Source organism: Brachycentrus maculatus, unplaced genomic scaffold, assembly GCF_059751285.1.
Source record: "Brachycentrus maculatus isolate JH-2025_06_01 unplaced genomic scaffold, ASM5975128v1 h1tg000024l, whole genome shotgun sequence".
Taxonomy (NCBI): Eukaryota; Metazoa; Arthropoda; class Insecta; order Trichoptera; family Brachycentridae; genus Brachycentrus; species Brachycentrus maculatus.
This window is the reverse complement of record NW_028280778.1, coordinates 1,763,760-1,784,486: the sequence shown is the minus strand read 5'-3', so window position 1 is coordinate 1,784,486 and position 20,727 is coordinate 1,763,760. Positions and strand designations below refer to the sequence as shown.

At 31.6% G+C, this 20,727-nt stretch overlaps 1 protein-coding gene across 1 annotated transcript; it reads right to left on the bottom strand.

Annotated features, from left to right (window-relative positions):
- Positions 1 to 16,878: 16,878 nt before the first annotated feature.
- On the bottom strand, positions 16,879 to 19,722 carry LOC148313081 (26S proteasome non-ATPase regulatory subunit 14). The gene is made up of 4 exons (XM_088269358.1): positions 19,649 to 19,722; positions 19,230 to 19,410; positions 18,836 to 18,992; positions 16,879 to 17,668 (listed from the first exon to the last, which is right to left on the bottom strand). Exons 2-4 carry the CDS (start codon positions 19,405 to 19,407, stop codon positions 17,062 to 17,064), a joined length of 942 nt encoding a protein of 313 aa, XP_088125484.1. The 5' UTR covers positions 19,408 to 19,410; positions 19,649 to 19,722; the 3' UTR covers positions 16,879 to 17,061.
- Between the last annotated feature and the right edge of the window lie 1,005 nt (positions 19,723 to 20,727).

Genomic DNA, 20,727 nt, shown 5'->3' with positions numbered 1-20,727 from the left:
TATTTTTTGGATGCATATTTAGTTTTCAAATAATACTGTTTTGCTTTTTGTTGAATTTTTAGTACAGGAACTTCGTGCAATCAATCCATTTTAATTGACAAAATATAACATTTATGGTGTGATAATATATTTTCATAATTGTTCTGTAATCCCAATGCACTTATCACCAGATCACGTGATACCAATAAAAATAAAGAGATTTTGGAATATAAAATAAATGTTTACAACTAAGGAACTTGATTATTGGTGACTCATACATAACACGAATTTTTATATCGGTTTTAAGTTTTAATTTGGTCTTTTATTCCTCAAATAAATTCGACTGAACAAGGAATAATTGAAAATATTAGGAAGAGTTCTTTACGGTGGTATGGACATGTGACAACCGAAAATGACTTGGCACTATCAGATCAATCAGAACCTAAAATCTGGCGGTGTCAAAAGTCTGCGTAATCGGAGGGCATGTATGACTAGATGTATGGATGTGAAGGAGGAGAGTGTATATCAGGACAGAAGAGTATGGCGTTCCATCCTCTCTGCCTACCCCTGCGGGGAAACGGCGTGATGGTGGTAGTAGTAGTAGTAGATAAATTCAAACACACTATAAACGTTAAGTATATACGAAACCCTGATTGGTATTCCGACTGTTGAAAAACTTGACTAAAAGCAAATGTAACCCCGAAACATCAGCGGTCTTTTTTCATGTCGTTTAATTATTCCGTCTAATATTGGTTATAAATATAAGAAAGGTAAATGAATAGATGATGACACTAGTTTTTAACATTTTGTTAACATTTTGACAGTCCCAAATACTATATTTGAGCACGTATACAATTTTTTTGACCAAACGAATCGCCATTTTGAAAAAAATATATCACTTATTGTTTTAAGTACATGGACATTAAAGTAGGTACGGTGATTTAATAGAAAAATATGATTTTTTAAGTGATATTTTCTTTAAGGTACAGTATTCGTTATGTTGCAACTTTATTTTCTGTAAACCCTGTAACATTTTACGTAGTTTGTTTTTTTTTTCTTCTTAAAACACCGTTTTTATTTTGATGAAATATGATTTTTTAATGGATATTTTCTTTAAGGCACAGTATTCGTTATGTTGCAACTTTATTTTCTGTAAACCCTGTAACATTTTACGTAATTTGTTTTCTTTTCTTCTTAAAACACCGTTTTTATTTTGAAAAAATAAAGGGTTATTCTAAATAATTATATGGTTTTAAAAAGCGATATAATTCATTTTTAACTTAAATAAGTACTTTTTAAATAAATTTTTATCACATCTACATAATCGATATAAACATATCGATTATGTAGATATGTTTTAGTATTCGAAACATGTCGTTATATTCTTTAATTTGAGGAAAAGAAAAAAATCGCTGTATCCGCGTTACCTAATATTGAAACTGGCAGAAAAAAGTGATAGATTTTTTTAAGAACCCCGTACTCATCAAACACTCAAGAAATCAATCAATCATTTTTTTTTATTATTACATTATAATAACGGATACATCATGTCAGAATATTAAAAATTAAATAGCGTTTTTTGCTGCACCTGATGAAACTTCATAATGAAGTTTTTTTTCTTTTTTTTTGGAAAGCAATCGAAATTCATTATAACATAATTGTTATATTTTTCAACAAGCATTCAAATAAAATTTAAAAAAAATAAGGCAAAAAAACTTATTATTTACAAATAATATATTCTAACTAACTAACTAACCATAACACCGCTTCCCCGCAGGGATAGGCATATAGAATAGAACGTCACTCCAATCAGTCTTTCCAAACAATCGTCGCCTCTTCTACATTCATCCATCTCCTGATACATACATGCCGATTATTCCGACTCCGGACTTGACCACTTTCAATTTTTTTTAATTACTTCATCATGCCAAGTTTTCCTAGGTTCCTCTGCTTCTATTACCAACCACATTCGTCTCAAATTTATGAGGCGAATATATTCAAATAAGAATCTTAAATTAAGTTTCAGTTTAAAAAAATAGGTTAGTATTATACTCAAACGATAGCAATGTTTTACTTAAGGGGATAGGAATGTTTTACACAGGATTCAAGCCACACCCGATTCCTTTTATATAATGTATAATGGATTTTTGTTTTTGTTTTTTAGATTACATATAGAAAAAAAAATAACTCCTTACCTTTCAATAACTATTTTCAAAACCATATATGTAAGTACTTCGAAGTAAACCTATTTTTTTCAATTCAAAATCGGTGTTTTATGAAAAAAATCTATTACGTAAAATTTTATGATTAAGAGAAAATGAAGTTGCGACTTAACGAATGCTGGGCCCGAATGCATATTACATACAATAAACGAGGTTTACCTTATAATATATACTGGTATCTGTAAAAAATATGATAAAGTGCTTACTGGTTTTGCATTTTTATTGAAAACATATGTATTTTATAAAACCGTTAAATATCTAACATGAAAGTTTGTTTGTGAATAAATTAATATTTTTGTTTGCAGAATCAACTCTAGATAACTAAACTATATTTGTAGATACAATGCCATTTGTGGATAGCACAATATTGACATATCGCTCACTCCTTTCAAGAACGTCATAAATCAAAAATCGTCAATTTTCAGTTGTGCATGTTTTCGGAATGCCCAGAAAATGTACTATATCCCAGCAAAAGAGGCATATTTTTAACTTAATATTTACCCGCTACAGGACAGAAAATGTTGTTTTTGAATTTTGAAGAAAAGGTTTTGTTTAATTATTTCTTTAAATACAGTAAATATTTTTCAAATGGAGAAAAAACCCTCAGGTTATACCTTAAAAGATCTGTTGCACAGTAAAAAGTTCAATAAGTGGCTTAATATTTATTTTTAATATATTGTATTATGTTTTTAAACTTTAAAAACGTTCTCCTGAAAAATCAAGTTTTTTGATTTATGACGTTGTTGAAAGGAGTGAGCGATATGTAGTAGCTGTGCGGAATAGTGATTTATTGTTAAATGTCTCTTACATTGATTCCTAATAAACCAAACTTAAGTGCGATGTCACCGGTTCCTATTTTTAATAAATACTTTTGATTAAGTGTCACGTTTTTAATTCCGTAGTCCGCCAGACGAATGTTTAGTTATTAAGGGTTAAATGACACATTTAAAAAAGTTTTCATTGCGCTATTTGCTACGAATCAAATTGATTTATTCAGCAATATTATGATGAACCATGAACAGCGTACTGTATTTATGTGAAATTTATATGTCATCGTGATAGAATAAAATTGGCAAAATTTTGTCGAAATGGTTCGGGAGGTATTTTTTCCTTAAAAAACGATAAATTGAAACTACAAAAAAAATGTATAATTTTTGCCAAAAAATGTTTGCCAGAAATTGAAAATAGACATTTATATGTAAAAATAATCCTTTGTTGACCTTCTCACTTTATTCAGCCAGTTGTCCAACATCTTGTCGGGTTGTGGTCCCGTGGTTAGTGTCGCCGACTCATGAGTCAGAATGTCTCGGTTTCGAACCCACTTTACCACAATTTGAAACTTACATATTTCTAATAATGAGTCGCTTAGGCTCACAGAAATAGTATGAAATTGAAATATGTGTGTAAATAATAAAAACACAAATATTACTCTTTTTTAAAAATAAAAAATCTTATATTCTCCGGGGAAAAAAATTAACCCATATCAGATTTTTGACATCTCAACATACATGAAGTCTACCATTCACCAGTGTAGGTACCCGTGATTGACAACCACACTACTTTGATTTTGAAAGTCATGCATATGATCAAACAATCATCTTAACTTCTTCTTCTTCTTTTTAATGGCTTTTCACCCGTCTTGGGGTTATAGCCAGTGTCGAGTTATTTTTTATTTACACTTTTTACATTTGACTTTCAAGTGTTAGTATTCCTCTTAGTAGGGTTAGTTTTATAAGTAATGTTAGTTTGTTTAGTGAGTTATTATACACTTTTACAAATTTATACGATTAATTTTAAGATATTTACAAAATATTCTATATACAAGAATCATCCTAATGTAAGCTAACCTTACCAGCCTATAGCAGATCGTAAGTCTTAAATATCCAGACTTGGACTCTCAAAATGTTGTCGTCTCAGATTATTTCTATAAAATAATTCAAAAATCCACATTACAGTCTAAGCGAGGTAAAAAAACACACATTTTTTTCATAAAACCAATAATATTTATTTGAAAGCATATAAAATATTAAGATTTTTAAATAGTTAATAGCGACATACACTATTCTCTTTTTCTACTTCTTCGGGCTCTATGCAAACAGTATGATTTATTTACATTTTTCATGCATTTGACATCTCAACATAGATGAAGAAGAATTTGGAAGTCTGGGTATTTACAGGGCTTATAATCTATCATACTCTGGTTAAGTGATCACTTTACACACGTGCAACATGTACTAATGATTGGGAGCCACACTATTATTTTTTTTGGAACTCCTACGTAAATCATTAAACTCATGACGCTGTATATAAGAGCTCTCAAGAGCCATATATATTGGATTGAGATTTTTTTATTCAGCTTGTATTCACGATTATTTTTACATGCTGTGGAACGCCTAAAAACATGCTTTTCAATTTTCCGCAGCTTATAATTTGACCCGTTCTTTTTACAATGTTTTCAGTGTGTACTTGTTTACAATTCTGGGTTCATTCTACTTGGGAGTTATTTTTTTACGATTTTTGACATCTCAATTCTCGATTTACAGAACATATATGTTGCATCCTTGTGCTAATAATTTTAACATAATTGTAAACCATTTATAGACGGAAACTTTAAAAAAAAAAAGAGGAAAACAATGAATTGATTTTCCATGTACCCACGGGACTAAGTATAAATAAGCGGGAAACCGGATGGATTATTTTCTGTAATTAGAACCTAATTAGATTAATAATGGGTATAGTTAATCTACGTTTTATTTCACTTTTGCCTACTTTCCGCTATTCCGTCACCATTTTCTTGGGAAACTTATGATGGCTGTCTGCAACAGACGACCAATTGCCACGATACTTCCGTTTTGTGTATTTTCATCATTACCTATTTACACAATAATTAAATGCGCAATGGGTTACCGATGTAACTGCGCAGTGTGAAATGACCGCCGACCATGAAAGGAACTCCCACGTGGAGATTTCTTTTTTCTACTTAATTACATAATATGTTAATAAATACATATGTATTTAAATAGTAATAGAGTCATTATTACTTGCAAAACGGATTCCCAAATGGTGTTTAACTTAAAGCCCAATATATGATAAATCGCAACTAATGATTTCATGAATGAAAACAGAGTGAACGCTGTTGAAATGAGCTCCCTCAGACGAATGTATGGAAAATCATTGGATGACAGAATTAAAAACGAAAATATAAAAAAGAAATGTTAGGCTGAACAAGGGATAATTGAAAAGATTAGAAAGAGTTCTTTAAGGTGGTATGGAGATGTGGAGCGAATAGGTAACGAAAGAATGACTAAGAAAACATATGTGGCGAATGTGAAATAATAAAAAGTGAAATTATGAGGTTTTGTCGTTACCGATATCATCTTTGATGATATAGGTAACAACGAAACCCGGTTGCTGGTCAAATAAAATTAATGTGGAAAAAATTACAAAGTTGTTATTTTATTCTATAAAATGCAGTTCCACCAAGAAATGTCAGCACAAAACTTACAAAGTTATTTAATTATAATCAAATTACTGTTTTATTTATCCCTACCACTAAGCATTTTAATATTAATAAAATTAGGTATTACGTAAATGACATAATTTTAAATCCGATAATATGATAATAATAATTATTAATTGTATTATTTTAAAAAGTACCTACTCACATTCGTACTTAAGTGTATTTATTTACTAAAAACATGCAATTGCGGTTACGGAGTACTCATTTAACATTGACGGAGTTAGGCGAGAAAAAACCTACGGCTTGTCCCACTTTCTCCTTTCAATCAGAAGTCTCTCCGCGTACGAAATTCGCGCATCAGATGATTTGTTTTATTTTTTTTTAATGTAAATACGAGTACAAATAATCTTAATAAGATAAAGAATAAATCTTCAATCTCTAATCCAAATCAGAATCCGAAAATTCCGAATTTAGAGTGAAGTCTTTTGAAATCGTCCGAGGTAGGTATTGTGTTAAATACTTTACCAATTTTCGCAATTTATGGCGATAAATTTTATAAATCAGGGGAAGAAGAATATTTATTGGCTTGTTTTTGTATTTTATTTAGATAAAATACAGTAAAACCTCGATATAACGGACTAATTGGAAAGAAGGGGTATCCGTTAAAGCCGTAAGTCTGTAATATAAAAATAGGTTTAAAACCGATCAAAAACTTTTTTTTGAGAATATGAACACTGTTTTAAAATATAAATAAACAATACAAAACACAATCAAAATTATATTTTTTGTCTTTAGACACTCGCTGTGAAGTGACGTTGCTGTTTGATATCGACGCGCTTGCTTTCAATAATCCTGCTTTGAAAAGGGAATCTTACAGTTTTGAAAATTGCTGATTTTTTTTTAATAATCAACGTTCTAAAATTAATAAAAGCGTATTATATATTTGAACTTCATAATCTGACGAAAAGTCTTTAAATGTTATTGAATCTAACCACTGATAACTTAATTTATGGCAATGTTGTTTTGGCTCTGGCTAGATGCAGTCTACGGGTAGAACGGTTATTTCTCAAATTCAATTTTTTTTAGGATACGTGATTATCATGGCCGCTTATTTTTCACATGCGGCGATTGTTAAATTTGGGCATGTAAAATATTAACAGCACGTGTTTAAAAAAAATATAGGTGACTGATTTTTTTGTCCGTTATATCCGAAATTCGTTAAATAGAGGTCCGATATATGGAAGTTTTATTGTATTATGCAATTCACAAGAGTAGCGAAGATTTCTGGAAACGGTAAAAGAATGACTCACCTTTGAGAGCTCATTTCTCGGTCGCAGCTGAAAGAGAGAAGAACAAATGCTAATTATATTAGCATGTTGGAGCATCATACATGCGTTGTGACTTGAGGCTTGTGACCGCATGAGGCAACAAAAAATACAAATACTGGTATTATTCAAATCGTGACGTATTCTGAAAGATAGTCGTATAAATTTAAAAAATCCATAATTTTTGTTCTAAAAGCGAAATTGTGACTTGTTCTGAAAAATAGTCGTATAATTTGAAAAATCTATTTTTTTGTATTCTAAATGCTACAAATTATGCGTATTCTGAAACATGGTAGTATAAATTTGAAAAATCGATTATTTGTGTTCTAAAAGCTACAAATCGTGACGTATTCTGAAAAATGGTCTATAAATTTGAAAAATCAATTATTTGTATTCTAAATGCTACAAATTGTGACGTATTCTGAAAGACGGTCGTATGAATAAAAAAACAGTTATTCGTGTTTTAAAAGATTAATTTTATGTCATAATTACAAATATTAAGGTTTTAAGCCTTCAATCAGATAATTCATGCGTCCCCAAATTTTCATAGCGATACTGTATCTGAAATCTACACACATACCATAATCTGTACACATACATAATCTTTTTAAGGATGTACATATTCCGTTTGACCTGTTAACATATTTTGTACATTCATTTCATTGAGTAAAGGTATTTTTTTTATTAAATATCATTTCGATCAGAACTAACGATTCATCTTTCAGAAATCTCCCATCTTCTCAATGAAATTGAAATAATTATTAATTCAGAGCTTATTTTCTTCCTTTGAGTAATATTCCTTTCCCTTCTTTTTTCTACGGAGTGAAATTAGATGAGCATTTAGATCTTACATTAGAGTATAATTTACTTCGTATGTAGTATATAGCATAAGATATCAGTGATGGGCGATCAAATTAAAAAACCGTACTAAATAACGATTTTTTCAAAAAGAATTCATTACTCAATTGATAACCTTAACCGTGCACAAATTTAATTGCTAGTTGCGTTTTTCCAGCTCCCAATATTTACATGATAAATTTTCATGAAAAACTTAAGGCAGGCACCGTGGCACAGTCGGGTAGACGCTCGACTGCGAATCTGGCGTTGCGGGTTCGGTTTACCGCCAGTTGCAAAATGAATTCAATAAATATTTATGTTCAATAGGTCTGGGTGCTTGTAATGTTTTTTTTTTCAAATCTCTCTTCCCTATCCTACATGCAAATAAGCCTCTAAAATAGAGGTTTTGTAAGGTATTCCTTAAAATAAAGTCATAAAAAAATAGAAAAATTTATATACTGAGAAAAAGTAACTCATACCAATCAGGTAATTGCAAAAGTACCAGTAATCCATTAGTCACATCTTTATGAGATATGTTAAATAAAATAAATGCGAAGCGCCCTTGAGACGACATTATATAAAAATGGAGCTATATAAATTAGCCAAATACTAAATTTAAAATATATATTTTTGGAATAATTTTTTTACGTTTTAATTCTTATTAAATAGCAATAGGTACTCCAACTTTTCTATTGTAAAGTTTTGTGATACTTTGAGTAATGAAAATCAGTTATTCTCAATATTTGTTGACATAAACTAGATCCTTTGTGTTATTTTTTTCATTATTATAATATTTATTTAATGTCTGACCATGAGTATTCTGGACCATTTCGTTAAATCTCTGAATACGTAAATATTGTTGATCCTGACTGCGAAGGGCGTGGACATAAAAAGGGGGAATCAAGCGATCAATACACGTGTTTAAACACGTGCCTCCCTCAACATCGAACCACGTGTCCTTACAATAATAGCATTGTATTATTTTTAGCAATAATTATTACTGGGGCTCATTCCATGAGGAGGTGCATGAATGTAGAATGGGCTAAGATTGTAAAGACAGAGTGGTATGGCGTTATATTCTCTCTGCATATCCCTGCAGTGAAGCGGTGTGACGGTTAGTTAGTTAGTTTTGTTAAAACTGATTTATGTTTAAATTATTTATTGAATATATATACTTTGAATACATGTGCTATTTGACATATAGTAAATAAATTACTGATAGCAAATTGCAAAACATTTCATTCATATGTATTTTAATATATTATTAGATTAAAACCAATATTTTTAGCTTTTACACTTTTTTATTTGACCAGCGACCGGGTTTCGTCGTTACCGACATCATCAGACTGGAAAAGCTAAAAAATATTGGTTTTAATCTAATAATATATTAAAAATGCAATTCCATCACGAAGTGTCAGTGGATAATATAAATCTATATGTATTTTACTTTTGAAAATATGTATTAAAAAATATAATTATATAAATATGAGGGATTAAAAAGTCATTAACGACTCTCGTTATCTTTTTATAAAAAAATAAACAACTCAATGTTTCTGACAATGTTTCATATTTCCAAGTTGTGTGACGTTAGTTTCACATTTATTAAAATCAAAAAAACATCGCAGAATACATTAATTATTAAATTATTATACGTTCTGAACTCTTCTTTGACCTAATAAATTATTGAGTATTTACTGTTAAGAAAACAAAACTCTTTTCACCACCACTACACCGTATTAATAAACTGGAAAACACAACTATTCCAGTTTATAACTTCTATTTTTTTACAGGAAGGTCGTACGTATTTGTGTTCGTCATTGAAAATGCCTCGATCGATTAAACGTTCTCTGTGAATGTCAAGGACCACCGGAGAATAAGTCAATGGTCCGCGAATGAGCGGGAACAAAGGAAAGCTTAATAATATATAATACAATACTTCACAATGGATAAATACATTACCTAGATATAATATACAATACTTCAGGCCCCTTTCTCATACCGCTCACTCTTTTCAAGAACGTCATAAATCAAAAAACTAGATTTTTCAGGAGAACGTTTTTAAAGTTTAAAAATATAATATAATGTTTTAAAAATAAATATCAAACCACTTATTGAACTTTTTACTGTGCAACATATATTTTTAGGTAAAACCTGACGGTTTTTTTCCATTTGAAAAATATTTAGTATATTTAAAAAAATAATTAAACAAAACCTTTTCTTCAAAATGCAAAAACAACACTTTCTGCCCTGTAGCGGGTAAATATTAAGTTAAAAATATGCCTCTTTGCTGGGATATAGTTCATTTTCCAGGCATTCCGAAAACATGCACAACTGTAAATTGACGATTTTTTTTAATGATGTTCTCGAAAGGAGTGAGCGATCCGTAAAAAAAACTCATATTTAAGGCCCTACATACGATAAATAGCAACTTAACTTTTTTAAACACAGGTAACATTTGACGTTAAAGATTTTTCTTTTAAAACATCGTTTTCGTATTGAAAAAAAAATCTTCGAAATAAATATTAAACAAGAAAATACTTATTGAAGGTGAGGAGTTAAAAAAATTGTTATCATGTATATTCTTAAAATTCCAATACATATTGTAAGAAATCGTGAAATGACGTGCGGCTTCTAGCGTTGACGAACGCTGAATTAGACCTGTCATTGCGAGTGTCGCCTCAACAACTCAAGCCTTGCAAGGTCACTGCAAGGTAACTGGGGGATGGTCCATAATCCGAACTTCTCGCATTTGAAACATTCCCGTATTATGCATTAAAAAATCAAACTTTCAATGCCATCTTTAGTTTGTATTTTCACCTGTTGATGAGAACTTATGAAGTTCTCGAAACTAGTCGTGTTTACATTAACAGGCTCAAAAAAGGGGTTTTGTACAAGTACTTTATTTCTTACTCCACAGACAAGAAGGTGGCTTGGTTGGTCTTCGCAAAAAATATGTTTATGCATATATGAATGTATTTATGTATATTTACTTTTTATTTTATTTTAATCATCATGTTATTCCTCATAATTAAATAATTGAATGTCTTCATTAATTGATTTGGCAGTCGGTGTTTGAAAATGATGCGGAATGCATAGAAACACGTGTCACAATTGATTTTAAGAAATAGTGGTATTTACCATGTAAAACTTTAATTGAAAAATAATTTAATGTCATCGTTAATTCCTGTCGGAGATATTTGAGGTTATATAGCAAAGTAATTATTTAATTTATCAAAAAAATTAATCATTTTTCATTATACGTATACAGTAACCGTTTTATTAATTAAATTTTTATTTCGAAATGCTGCTTTTTTTTGTGAAAATCTAAAATTGTAATTTTTACGCAAAGCATTGTTTTCCTCAATATAAAATTTTCAAAAGTAAGTCACTATCGAAACTTTTATATACATACGTGTAGTAAGGTAGGATATATTATTTTATTTTAAGTGCTATTATGCTTAATATTTTTTGAATACCGTCATTATTTTCTCAATCAGTTACAAAATGACGATGTTAAATTTTATCCATCTAAAATCTGAACTCGAATATTTGCATACTCAAATTTATTTCTGCTATAGTTACTGAAGTATTTACCGAATCACAAATCTTCAAAAATCATTCAGCTAATAAACTAATTTTATACTTTCGCAACTGGTACGAAATCGTAAACGTCTATTAATAATTTTATTTCATTTCGTGCTGAAATAATAAAAAGAAAATATGAAAATACCAGTGAAGTAGAGAAATAGGCAGAGCCGGATTAACCTTTAAGCTAAAAAGCGTAACCTATCCACCCTCTTGCGATTTTGACCTTCCAGTTTCGCTTATCGGCTCAAAATTACTTAATCCGGCATTGGAAATAGGTATATTTTATTACATCATTGATTTAAGCGACAGGCGCAAAGAACTATAGAGCATTAGGTAAGAATTACCGAACAGCAGTAAGGGCGTTTGTGCACTACACGGAATTGTACCGTCCGGCACTTCAGTTATTTTATTTTATTTTATTTGTTCGGGAATTGTATAGCTTACATATAAAAAAACAGATATAATAAACAATAGTTACATTAACAATAATAAACATTACATTAACAAAAATAGTTACGTTAAAAAAAAGCCAATTAAACAATTCCACATTTATGTTATAAAACTACCTATTAAAAAACATTCAGAGATTTAAAAAAAGGGTATGATATAAAATAATAGATTTAGCTGGAAGGAGAAGGAAAGGAGAGGAATTAATGATGGTGGTTAAAGGATTTTTTTTCTAGGTAAGAAGTTTAAAAATAAGAATATATTTATAAATATACGTACATACATATACATACGCATACATATACACATATACATACATAAACATATATATTACATATACAGAAAAAAATTGTCATGCACCGTTCACCCCCCACCCATAACATAACTAGGTTATTGGTGGAGAGTAAACAGAGTATGACAACTTTCTACTAACCTCTTTTTTATTATAGCTATGCTTTTTCCAAAAATATCAATGTCATTAAATTAAATGTATGATTAAATTAGCATGATAAAACGGATGATTGGCTTTGATTGGCTTGTGCTTTTGTCTTTCTTTCTTCGGATCGGTAAATTCGATCACGCTAAACTGTCCCAGTCGCTTAGCTAAAAAAAACGGGACTGCCGGACGGTAAAATTCAGTGTAGTGGTTTTCCATTATAGTAAAAACATAAGCCTACATTGCAATTTATAAGAAAAAACTAAAATCCATTTTCTTTGCTTGCAAAATAAGGTGACGGAGGAAAGGGTGAACCTGAATATCACATGTAATTTTTCATAGATTTTTTTGCGACATTAAATAAACGGACAAGAAAGTAATATTAATATTATTTATTACATCGGACACTGGATTATTCACCCTACGGATGAGATGACAAATAATTAATGCAATATGGATGTTCATTAATGGGGAGAATGGTGAACGTTACACAAGTGAATAAAGTGATTACTTAAGCTAGCCAAATGCTTCATAAAAAGGGAAAAATGATTCATGTTCATATTAAGTTTCATATCAAGACACCTTTAAAAATGGACAAGAAAGCGGCTAGTTTTTAATAAATAATAAACCGGACGGTCCTGTACCTGACACTACTGAATCTAATATAAAAATATATCTAAAAAAGCGAAAAGAGAATCTTTCGAGAACTCAAACATTTCAATGAATGTTTAATATTATAAGTAAAGTTATCATAATCATGAATAAAATCCTACAAAGTACGAATGACGCACAAGCGAATCTTCGAAATTCACATTCAAATTTTCCTAAGTTCAAAATAAAAAGATAGATTACGCTTACACTCGAGTTTGACGTCATGAAAACGCTTGGAAATGATTCGAGGAGCATTTTCTACCCTAAACTCCCCTACTCCAGGCGTACACCTTTAGGACTGAAGCATACGCACGGTTTCCGAATACGGTTTCTCGATTCGGTTTCGAATGCACGAAACCCATGCAAAAACTGATTTGAAGAAATGAGCCTACGCAGGTTCGAATTTTTCCATATTTTTTTTAATTACCTAACGTCCAAGTGACCCTGAAATCTAGCTACGGCTTATGCAACACTGCTTTTCATGACTCTACTCAGGCTTCAACTTTTTAAGTTTTATAGCCTATGCCTACTCGTGCGTGGATTTACTCTTTATGTTTAAAGTTACTATAATTTCATGTAATTCATGAGTGAAAATTCAAGGTAAAAACCCATAAAATGTCCCGAACAGATATATATTTTGGAACCATACGCTTAGAAATAAAACTATATTCGGAAACCGTACGTATGCTTTGGGTCTTTGGGCTAAAACTGTTTACCACTCTTTCTTACCCTTCTAACGTCATTCAATCTTATTTTTAAATTTCACTGAAAAGTTTCTTAAGGGAATGGGAGATGGAGCTGGAAAACCAATGGAATTCATTTTTGAAACGTAATAAAAATATTATAGTATGTTCATGAATATTTTTCGAAAGCGGTTTTTAAGTTAAAGGGAATTTAATCTTAATTAATTAAACCAAATGTTCGCCAATAATATCACCAAAATAGTCAAAATAGTCAAAATAGTCGCGTGATTATGGGCGAAACTATTCGGCTGTCTCCATTAATTACCAGTCGGTGATAAACGAAGACAGCCGATCCGTAACAAGTCGAAAACAATAAAATCGGCGACAACAACAAAAAAACTTTATAAATGGTCAATAAGCCCAAAATTTAATAACATCCGTCATTTCTCCAAACTTATCTTATTACCTTATTTTATTTTTTTCAGTATTAATTGACTGTTCAACGTCATGTGGTAAAAAAGGGTACGTATACCATTTCCAAACAGAATAATTTACCCAAAAAAGTTAATTACATATGATTGATTATCATAAATCGAGGAGCAAAAAAGACGTACCTATCTACTATCTATCTACCAACGCGCTTAATAAAAATACATGAGGATTGAAGAATAAATACTGAATTTATTATTGTTAACCATATATAATAAACTATCAAATTAACATTGCTTCAATTCGATGCAGTTCCCTATGCACCCTTGGTTACGGGTAAGGGTCAGTATTTGTAGTAGTAGTGGTTTCATTTCCGTTGACAAAAATCAATAATTTTATTCGGTACTGTTATAATCTTTGAGCGAGCACAACAACGAACTAAGGCATTACAAATTGTCCGAGATTCGGAATTATATTTAAATAATATAGCATTTCCTATAACATTCCCTTGCATAGGATCAATAATACACCGCACTTCCCCAATCTAAAGAGCTTTTAATACTAACCCCTTATTTTCCCGCACCTTTCTGTTCCACCCTTATTTTTCCATCCAATCGGTTTTCACCTTCTCCAACTACTTCTACTTCTACTTTAATACTGTATTATTTCATTTCATACAATAACATTATTCATATCAGCCACTATGTAGATTATTCTCCCAACTGATGTACGTTTTTTATAAACGTTTCAACTTGCGATGAAGCATATTTTTAATACGAAAGAAGACCGAAGTCTGACCATTCCAGGGCTTAAGTAATCACTTTATACACTTGTGTAGGGTTTGCCGGTTTGACCATCATTGAACATCCATATTTAACTCATTATAAGTCAATCTTTTGAACATTTTTAAGGCAGGAAAATAACCTCCCAACGTCTGTCAAGTCAAGCGAGAATTTGTAGATTGCGCAATCTTTGATGGCGCCGTCCACATGTTCTCCCATGCCGGATGGATGAATTTTGAACATTTTCTTCCCATTCGGAATATCGGCGCTATACAGGGTCCAGGTTTTCTATGTTAAAGACCCCTTTTCCCCTGGCCACGTCGACGATTGGTTTTTCAGTTGCAGAACTTTTTCCACAACCGAAGTCAAAATGGCGCCCTACGAAAACGAGACAAACGAAATTTAACCGAATAAAAGTTTTTTAATCATTGAGCACTGCCTTTGGGTTTGGCAATGACATGGCTGTCTTCATCATTATATTCTAACATGTTCACTTTAACCTACAATATGTTTTTATATTCTCTTATAACTAGGGAATGAGATTTACAGATCTCAACATATTGAGAGAGAAACACGGATTTTTTAAAGCTCAGGAATAAAATATGCTTTTTGTATCAATCCCAAACCTTACTAAGGACAACAAAGGAACAAAAAGAAAGGATGATTATTGCTTTAAATTATTTAGATGTCCACATTTAAATAATAATTGTTGTATTATTGATTGTAACATGATCTCATAGTTTTTTACGAAGAATTTTTTTGTTATAAATTTTTATCGGTGTGTTGAATATTTTATCAAAATTTTGTCCGTTTTACACGTAACAGTAAAATATCGATCAATTAGGTAAAATTATACAGTGCATATTTTATTTATTAAAAGAAAATCATTCAGAAGCGTACCTAGAACAAAAATTCACGTGATTTTTTGCGCACACACAGAAATGTGTTTCCCACGTCCAGCGATCAATTACCAAAAGAAGATTCCACCTTTTGGATAATGTACTTTCAAAGTCATACCTTTACCGCCATCTAACGGACTTTGATGAAAGTAATTTAATAATGCAAAAAATACCCCATGAATAAAATGTTCTTTGTTGTTGATAACAATTAGTTGGTCTTTGTTGATAACACAGCGCAATTGCCATATAATACTACAAGTTAAGGTTATTCAAGTATTGTAATAACATGCAACCCCAAATGATCTTACCATTGCTGTTATTTTTCATTACCTCATAATTAATACCCTTTTTTGCTTTCTCATATAGTAGTAATATCCTAAGTTCCTTCCCTCATATTACCAGGATCCTTTCAAATGTATTGCACTTATTATACTCAGGAATCTGGAGGGAAGAACTTATCACTTCATCTTTTTTTTAATGGCAAAACTGCAAAACCTGTATTTCAGCGGGATTTATCCGGGTAGGCTGGTAAGATAAACAAGGTAGAATACATTACAAACACCCAGACCAATTAAATATTTTTTGAATTCATTATTTAATTGTCGGAAATCAACCTAGCGATTCCGGTTTCACAGCTGAGCAAATACCCAACTATGCTACGGCGCCTGCCTTAATATAATTGGTCATTAAGTTTCTTGAATGTTTCTCGCAGATACTTTGTGGCACATTTTATAAACTTTATAAGATAAAACTACATTGTTTTTAACCACTTTTTATTGGTACTTTCCTCGAACCGGTTTCGACAAGAACCTTGTCATCATCAGGGTTTAACATGTGCATGTTATTTAGTAGTTTTATTTTATAAAATTATCAAGTTGATTCAAAGCAAGGACCTATGAACCCTTTGGGTGAAAAAGGTGTCCCAGAATATCCTATTACATATAATTTAAAGTAAATAATGATGTAAACAAACACCACTCTTCCTGTTACACCCACTAATAAAGTAATTTAATGAAAAAAAAATCAAGCTATACAAATATGTAACATCAACAAACAATACTTACACACAGTAATTGCTTTAGTATGCAAATACATAGTATGTATAATTAGGAAAACTGTAGGGAAAAATAAAAATGAACATTAGATAAAATGTTTGTATTTGAATATTTTGTTATAAATGAATATTGTGGGCGACGATTCCCACACTTCGGCGATTCCGCAGTCAGAACACTGTTCCAAAAAACCACATGTTGGAAGTAGTCTATCCGCGGGCATTTCGTAAAATTGAAAAGACACTTGGCGAAATGCAGACACAAGCAGAGATTAGTACCCCTTAAAAGCTAAAGTATCCAGCATAGCACACAGACACTGAACAATATTAGTTGACATTAACACATCCACTTTCTCCTCGAGATGTCTCTTGGGGTCCTGTTTGCCCACATTCTTGATAGCCAACTGTTCCGGAGTCATCTTCTCTTCGTCTTCTAAAGCCTTGTTATAATTCTTGGCTAGTTCCAGCATGTCAGAAACGGTTGTTTGATTTAAACAGCTATGTTCCTTGTAGTCCGCTAAAGTGAGTCCGTCCATCCATGATTTCTTGTGCAGATTCAGGAGCATCTTTTGCTCCAGTTCATTTTTCCTGTAGTTGATGCTGATAGAGTAATAGTGCCTGTTGAGGCCGTGGATGAGCGCTTGTACGGAGGGCTTCTGCAGATGGCCGAGGTTGGAGGTGGTCTGGCGAGGCTCCTGGCCCAGCACCATCATGTTGGGGTTGATGAGGCGGAAAGCGTCGATGACCACCTTCCCCTTCACGGATTGGATGGGATCCACCACGACTGCCACGGCCCTCTCCGATAAGGCCTCGAAGGACTGCTGCGTGTTGATGTCCACACCGGAAAGCCAGCAACCGAAACCGGGATGAGAATGATACCTGGAAAACCAAATCAAGTTAAATTACAAACATTCAGAAACGACAACGCTTGAGATATCGAGTAAATATTTTTGTGTCGTACGCATCAGCAGTAGCTTGTACGATTATAGATAGAAAATCCAAATGCCCTAGCCACTGTTGCTACTCTCCTTCTCTTGCCTGAGCTCTTCATTTAAGTTATTTGTACCCTGTCCTAAGATATTTTATTTCTAAATCCAAGAATCTGCAGTGCATAAAATATATGATCAGAAATAATGCTTTCACATGAACATATTTCAAATATATATTTAAAAATTTTAAAACATTATATAGGAATATGTTAACCAAGATCCGCATTAGTGCATGCGTACCCTTATACTGAAACAATGGATGTTTTGTCAAATAAATCGCTCCGATAAGGTTGGAGGATTTTTATAACAAACAAAAAATAAAAAGTCATTAAAGGTAATAATATTTTAAACCAAAAAATAATACATAAAGTGAGATACTGTTATTCTATCATACCGGACAACAAATGTGTTCGGCCCTCAACATGTGTTTCAACATCATAAATACTATTGTGAAATATTTTTGTTTTTATAAAATATTTTTTCAATTTCCTGACCCCGGAAAATCGGGAATGTGCTGTACACTATAAGTAATGATTCTGTGTAAGTTCAATTGGAAAACACACTACACTTTCACAGTTCAAGGTCAGATATACAGATAATTAAACTTTCAACACTGATGTCAATATTTGAATCTCAATGGAGTGATCTATCTCGCAAGTTTCATAATTATTTAAATATACATACGAAGAAAAAAATCTATGTTGGTATTATTTACATGATTTGGACTGAATTGCGCTATGACTCAATAATGTACTTACATATGCTTTAAAGTGACAGTTTTATAAATTATATTTTAAATTTTAAACACCAGTGTATATATTAAACGACATTCCTCACACACCATTGGGTAAGGACAAAGAAAATTTAATCACAAAATACTGACTATATAATACTTTTAAAGATATAAGAATATAGAGATATAAAAAGAAAGTTATAGTTTTTTGCAAAATACATTTAAAAATGCCCACTTTTGCCAACAATTAGTATCCCAATCGGTCAAGCAAAAATGGGGCAACATTTCAATTTTGAGGTATAATTTAAAGTGAGCGAGACTCACCAACCGACAACCATCTCTGGTCTTCCAGTCTGTTTTAGCATATCCAACATTTTAGCTTGGAATACAGGATCAACTGCTTCTACTGAAACTCCAGTTCCAGTTTGTGGCATAGCAAATACGTCAATTACTCGTACTGTGTAATCATCCACAAATTCACCTGAAACACGAAATTTTTTATTAATTAACATTACATAGATTTTTAATGCACATTTAATTTCTCCAATAAGCGAAAAAATATTCAGAAGGCACATATGTGTATGTATATTTTTGAAAAAACAGTATAAAATACAGAAAACAAATATAATTATTTTTTCGAAAGAATTAAGGAATAAAAACAAATTTTATTCTAAATTAGGGCAAAAACACAAGTAGTTAACTTTATTCTGCAACTTACCTAACATTAATCCCATGACTTCCATGGGTACCCCTGCCCTGCCGTGCTTCAACATTTTCAGCAATGCCAAAGACGATATGTAAACCTGCTCGGCAGTATCTACTACAGGGGCATCAGTTGGAGGAGGCGCTTGAGAGAGTCCTGGCATCCCACCGCCTAACCTCAAAATTCGATCCATTTTCTGCAAGTAATGTTGGCAATTAAAGGTTGTTATATTATATCTAAATATAATACTCTACTGAAAAATATTTTTCTGTTAATAAATAATCATCATTGGAAGACATTCGATAGTCAAAATGTATAAAACAACAAAATACTCGGCAAGAATTCGGACGAAAGGTAAACATAAGAGCGAAATCAATTTAGTGAAATAACGCTTTTTCTTTCATCTATAACTGAAAAGTAAATCGGAAACTTACTTAATAAAATAAAACTGGTATTTCTGATGCAAAATATAATAACGCACTGAACTGACAACTCACAAAACACAGACAAATTGTGACAACCAAAATCTCGAATATGCAAGCTCACGAATATTCTTCAGTCACGGCGTTTCAGTGTTATGGCAACGATGGCCGCTGCTAAAGAATCGCACGTACTCTCCGACAAATTTTCAGCAGGCCCTCACGGATTGGGTAAAAAAATTTGTGAAAATCATTAGTGATATCTTAATAATAATTTGCAGTGAATCATATAACATTTATACGCGATAATTGGGAATCTCCCGTTTCTTGTACTGCGGCGTGGGGTTGCCTGTTAATATTATTATCTCCGTGTCAGTAGACAATATTTTCTATATAGTCCTACACATTGGAAACCGGGGTTAAAGAATACAGTTCGAAGTAAAACTTTCCCACCCTAACATAGTCATGTTTCACCTCATAATATTATTAATACTATCAAAGAAATACATAAAGCATAAAACTTTTACAATCCGATGTACAAAAATATACAAAAAAATATTAATAATAATTTTAGAACCTGTACTGATATCTCAATTCTGAATTGTTGGCGACTTTTTTGGGTATCTCAATATAGTACTTGATATTATTAGGAAATACTCAAATCACAACTCGAATTCAATGAAGATTTCCAATTTTATTTTAAAATAATAAACATCAATGTAAGTATTTACAAATTATTTTTATTTTACAGGGGACCCTGATGATCTTTCTTTACGAAAGGTAGAAATAGAAGTTCTTATACCAAAATTAATGAGGGAAAAGGCAAAGACAGAAAAATGTATTCCAGAAGTCAAAGCATTTGAAGTCTGTTGCAAAAAATCATCGCTTTTAATGGTGGTGAAATGCAGAGAAGAGAACACAAACCTCAAGAATTGCCTAACAGGATGGTACCAAAATGAAGAATTCAAAGCACTTTGCACCAGTCAATATTTAAAGGAAAGGAGCGAATACAGGCGTTCAGGAATACCAAAAAAATTCAGGGATTTAAAAACGAATGTTCTTCCGCAAAACAATATTAACTAAGACTTAATTTT